This window comes from Sinocyclocheilus anshuiensis, unplaced genomic scaffold (genome assembly GCF_001515605.1).
Source record: "Sinocyclocheilus anshuiensis isolate Anshui unplaced genomic scaffold, SAMN03320099.WGS_v1.1 scaffold801, whole genome shotgun sequence".
Taxonomy (NCBI): domain Eukaryota; kingdom Metazoa; phylum Chordata; class Actinopteri; order Cypriniformes; family Cyprinidae; genus Sinocyclocheilus; species Sinocyclocheilus anshuiensis.
Window position 1 is genome coordinate 188,199 of NW_015536541.1, and position 5,353 is coordinate 193,551.

General features: G+C 38.1%; 2 protein-coding genes across 2 annotated transcripts in view; one reads left to right on the forward strand and one right to left on the reverse strand.

Moving 5' to 3' along the window:
* Window positions 1-1,632, forward strand: part of LOC107697504 (dynamin-2-like) — a 39,474-nt gene extending 37,842 nt beyond the window's left edge. Inside the window, exon 20 of the mRNA XM_016498313.1 lies at window positions 1,456-1,632. Coding sequence (XP_016353799.1) covers window positions 1,456-1,495 — 40 coding nt within the window. The 3' untranslated portion in view covers window positions 1,496-1,632. The remainder of the gene's footprint in view (window positions 1-1,455) is intronic.
* A 1,380-nt stretch (window positions 1,633-3,012) lies between these two features.
* On the reverse strand, window positions 3,013-4,919 carry LOC107697628 (phosphatidylinositol N-acetylglucosaminyltransferase subunit C-like). Its single transcript, XM_016498432.1, has 2 exons — window positions 4,808-4,919; window positions 3,013-4,064 (listed from the first exon to the last, which is right to left on the reverse strand). Exon 2 carries the CDS (start codon window positions 4,050-4,052, stop codon window positions 3,171-3,173), a length of 882 nt encoding a protein of 293 aa, XP_016353918.1. The 5' UTR covers window positions 4,053-4,064; window positions 4,808-4,919; the 3' UTR covers window positions 3,013-3,170.
* Between the last annotated feature and the right edge of the window lie 434 nt (window positions 4,920-5,353).

Consider the following 5,353-nt stretch of genomic DNA (forward strand, 5'->3'; position numbering starts at 1 on the left):
CCCACACACACACACACACACACACACACACACACACACACACACACACAGAGTCACTACAGACGTACCGACACCGTAGCTTGTGATTGCAACATGGTGAGCTCTTTTGGGCCTAATTAAAGGTGATGTGTCACTTTTTCAATGTTACAGTACTTCTATTCGAGCGTAAGATGCAGAGACGCAGATTCACTGTCACAGTGGTGCTGTCAAAGTCTTGCTCTGTTCATTTGAGCATCCTGGCCAGCACGATACAGGAACATTAGCTTAACCAATTACGTGTGTTTGAGGCAGGATTTTTTTTTTTATTGAAATCACAAACTTTAGCTTTAGGAACTGCTAGTAATTACTGTTATTAAAAGTTCAGAATATTCTTAAAAAAGAAATGCTTAAAGAAAAACTGTAACACTTTATGGTAAGCTCAACATTAGTTAATGCACTAGTTGTCACAACTCATTGAACAACACTTTTGACAACATTTACTACTCTAGGGTAATGTAATTTGTAAATATACTATCGTATATTGTTAAAATGTACTATTGTTAAAAATGTACTTGTATACACTACAGTTCAAATGTTAGTAAGATAAGTAAGGGTTTTTGTTTCTTCTTTTAATTTAATTTTTGAAAGAAGTATTTTATGCTCAGCAAGGTTGCATTTATTGGATTACAAATACAGTAATATTGTGAAATAATGTTACAATTTAAAATACCTCTTTTCTATTTGATGGCATAGCTGAATTTTCAGCATCATTACTCCAGTCTTCAGTGTCACATGATCCTTCAGAAACTATTCTTATGAGCAATTCATTCTTATTTCTGGAAATGGTGATACTTTTTTAGATTCAAGAAAACAGCATTTATTTGAAACAGAAATCTTTTGTAACATTATAAATGTATTTTCTGTCCCTTTTGATCAATTTAATGCATCCTTGATGAATAATCATAAGTATTCATTTCTTTCTGACCCCAAACTTTTGAATGGTAGGGAATGTAAAACTACCCTAATTAATAAATGCTGTAAATGTATTGTGAATTGTTAGCTCACGATAACTAACACATTAAGAAATGTTAACAAATTCAACCTTAATGTAAAGTGTCAACAGAAAAACTAACGTTTGAGATTAAAATTCTGGGTTTGCCTTAAGAATTATTATTTTTTTTCTTTCAGATTTTTGTGTTTGACTCACAGCTGATCAGCAGGGTTTGGTATTTATTTGTAGCCCATCTAAAGAAAAATCAGTTTTATGTTCTTTTCAGTCCTGTTGATCTGATCTGGCCATTTGTGTTCATTTCGCTTTCATTTTCCCAAAACAAAACACTCGCAGGCAATTGTAAACATGCATCTGAAGCAGAGCAGTTTATGGGAGATTGTTGTTATGTCCATTAGCTGAATTGGCAGAGCTGTGAGCTGTGGGAGTCTGTTCTGACAACTCAGGTTATGTGTAATGTGTTGCAGGAGACAGCCACCGGCGGTGCCCACTCAACAGCCACACTGAGACACAAATGCCCACCTGTGAGAGAAAAAGCGCCAACGACAAGATCTGCTTGAATTGTCATTAAGAGGACAGCAAAGATTCACATCTTAGACACAGTGGAAAACTATCAAAACAGATTTGGAGGTAGCAAAACTCTTTTTGCTCACTGATTCTGCTTTCGGTGGTGAAATTGAGCACTGTGCTGAGGTTTGTTCCCGTTTTGTACATATGTTGATGTTTGCAATGTGAGTGAGTTCCATTCAGCTCTTTATCACGCTTAAATAAAAAGCATTTTGGGATTTTGTAAATACCGTGTGCTTAAGAAGTCCAACATTTTCCTGTGGTTATTGGTGTTTACTAAAGCAAGCATCACTGTTATAATTGCTCATGTCTAGTGTTAGTTATCTGAACCAACCCCTAATCCCAGGTTTAACCCGTCAGCATGTAATTTCTCACACTGGTTGTGCTAGGAATGCAATTTGTAATCATTTGCAATCATGCAGCTAGTAAAGGAACCACCCACAATAACCAAGCATTGTAGCGAGTTTCCAGCGCCACTCTCGTTTTCTTCAGAAAATCTGAAAAAAAGCAAATATTAATCTTATTTTGCCAAACATTATAACTTCATTTATAAGAATTTACACAATTTCATTTTACACAACAGACGCTCTGATAGATTTTGCACAGAATGCTTTAATTTGGCAACTTCATTGTAATGTCACACAGACTGTTCATATAAGCTCTTATTCTGTCAGTTATAAATGACGCGACAGAAAAGCCAACGAAGACTTTTGTTCTATCAACTGAACACTGGCAGAAATGCCGTTCTACATGAACAACAGTTACTGCTGCAGAAATACCTGGGACTGACTGACATCTTGTGGGCAACAGCTTGTCAAGAACAGTTTCAACCCTTTTCTATCACCTCCATTCAAATAAAAATAAAATATTTATATGCATATCATAGTTAAAAACAACTATTATTTCCAGTACAGTGACCATGTTAAAAGCATTATTAAAAACATTGACAAGCATTTAAACGTTTTAATCAAGCAATTCAAGAATATGCACATTTATATAAATACTGTTAAAACGAACTCCCTACTCCCATATAAATGATTTGAATATCACAAAACATGTCTGGATCATACCCCAAAATCAAAATTATATCTATATCTATTTTCAGGGCTTCATTTTATTTCAAGCATGACCTGGACATGTTTTCATGAGGTTCACCCATTTAATAGTTTAGTTGTATTTTATATTGGCAAAATGAAATGTAATTTCCCAGTAACCATTCTTATTCTTCCCTGAGCTTAAAGGCATAGCTTACCAAAAAAAAAAAAAATGTAATTCTGTCATCATTTACTCACACTCTTGTTTTTTTCCAACCTGTATGACTTTCTTCTGCAGAACACAAAATAATATATTTTAAGAAATGTCTCAGTGTTTTTTGTCCATACAATGGAAGCCAATGGTAACCAAAACTGTTACCAATTTTCTTCAAAACATTTTCTTTCATGTTCCACAGAAGAAAGGAAAACGCACAGGTTCAGGGGAGTAAATGATGACAGATTTTTCATTTTTAGGTGAACTATCCATTTAGGAAAAGTGTAAAAGATTCTCAAAACCATCCCACCAAAGGGAGTCTATCAAAAGCATAATTTAAAACGGTCTTAAAACCCTGTAGGCAGTTTCAATTCAGGAAGCGGGATAGGTCCTCTCTAATCTCTGCCTCGTCCCAAGGACCGTGGATGTTGTCCTTGTGCCTCTGCAGGTGAACCAGTAACAGTGGACAGAGTAAAGTTAATGTTAACAGAGCCAATGAGAGGAGAAGAGCCCCCTCGGGCCACAGGCTACCCAGACCCCCGACTCCAGCCAGACACACCAGCACCGCTGCCCACGGGAAGCTCCACTCCGCCTTCTCCCGCATGCGGTGCAACAGGCAGGGCCAGAGCGCGAACACCAGGAGGGCACAGCTCAGCATGGTGAAGGTATGCAGGGCACCGGGCAGCCGGGACGCCAGGCACACCGACGCGAAAAGGGCCGCGTTGAGGGAAAGACTGCCCGGCGGACTGGGCTGAGCATACGGGAAGGACACCAAGTGAGCCAGGAGCATCATGGCTGACATGGCGTAAACAGTATCTGTACTAACCGACTCAGTTAGAGTCTTTAAAACAGGTGAAAACCCGAAAGTAAATGCCAGGAAGATGGTTGCGCTCTGCAGGTCCGCCAGGCGCGTTCGCTCCCGACCACAAGCGCCTCCCAGGATCTCATAGAGTCCGTATCCCAACAGAGCACAGCCCAGACAGACCCAGAGCACCGTGGACGGCACCAGGTCTCCCTGCTCCATACAAGACCATAATGTGAGAAAGACGGCCACACAGGACACCTGCTGTGCGATGAGCCCCGTCTCACGCACCACTGCCCAGTAACGGTACTGACGGACTCGGATGTTGCGCCGCAGCTCCTCCAGAAAGCGTCGGTCCACATAATTGTCTGGAAAGGGCTGGCGTTCATATAGGACTTTACGCCATGGGACGGCTGCAGGAGCTCCCGGACCACTGTCTGCCCCCATCACCTGTCAAAACTGGCAATACACAACCCATCATCACTACTTACATCAATATATTTGCAGAAAAAGTAAGAAAAAATGTAGAGTTTTAAGCCATTACTTTAATGAGCTACTTTAAGTATTGAAATAAAGTCTTAAATGTCACAAAACTTGGAGCAACAAATCTACATTATTAGCTATAATCGAAATATTACACAGAAATTCCGCCACTTTGCTCAGCTCTACTTATTTTTTTAACTTTATTAAACATCTTCAAATAACATTATTAAAAACAAACAATAAATCATACGCAGAGAGAGAGAAATGTATATCAATAAATACATATATTTTTAGAAAAGATTTTACAAAAAGTAAAATATATAAAAGCAAATTATAAATTAAACTTAAAGGTATATATATATATATATATATATGGTAAGTAATTTACACTTTTAAGGCATTCCTTTTTAAGGATTTAAATAATTTCCAGATCATGTTTAAATGCCACAAAACTTGTAGCAAATTTAAGAAATTCACATTTTGTGTAAATCAAACTCAGCAATAATCAACATTGTATTACATTAATATTCAATCTCTCTGTCGGGCTCTAGTCTGCCTGAGACTTGACAGCTTCTGAATTCAATCTGAATCTGATCGAGAGATGCTACTCTCGTTCGGCCGATCAGACACCAGCGGACGCAGTGCGTATGGAGACAAACTATGTTCATTCATATTGAACACACAAAAGGTTTTAAACCCACATAAATGTAATAGCTTACCGACACAGCAGGGTTTTCTCACTTTACCCACTGCTGTCACGCCATCTCACACCCGGAAGTGACGAACCACAAAAACAAAAGTGCGATGGTAGCGCCTTCTGCGGACTTTCCCTCAACCTCCAGCGAATGAAGGGTCGTTCGAACCATAGACGTAATAAATAAGTATTTATTATGTCTATGGGTCGAACCACGAGATTGCAATATCGTCGGCATCTCGTAAAATCTTGAGATTTTAAGTGTGTGAAAAGTTTTGTTCTTGGTCACAGTTGTAACCGGTGGGACTTACTCAGGCCAGGGGTTCTCAAACTGGGTCCCTGAAAGTACTGAGAGATTTTTGTTCACTTATTTACAAAAACTTTCAAAGTTAATGTGTGCACTTAAAATATGTTAAACATTTACAAAATTTAATTATTTCATTCTGCTTTCTAAAGACTAGTCAGAAATATTGCTAAAATGTAATCATTTTAAATAGAATTTATTATTATTATATTTTTGTTACTCTCCATTTACGTTGTCAACCTAATTACATTTCCAGAAAATATTTTA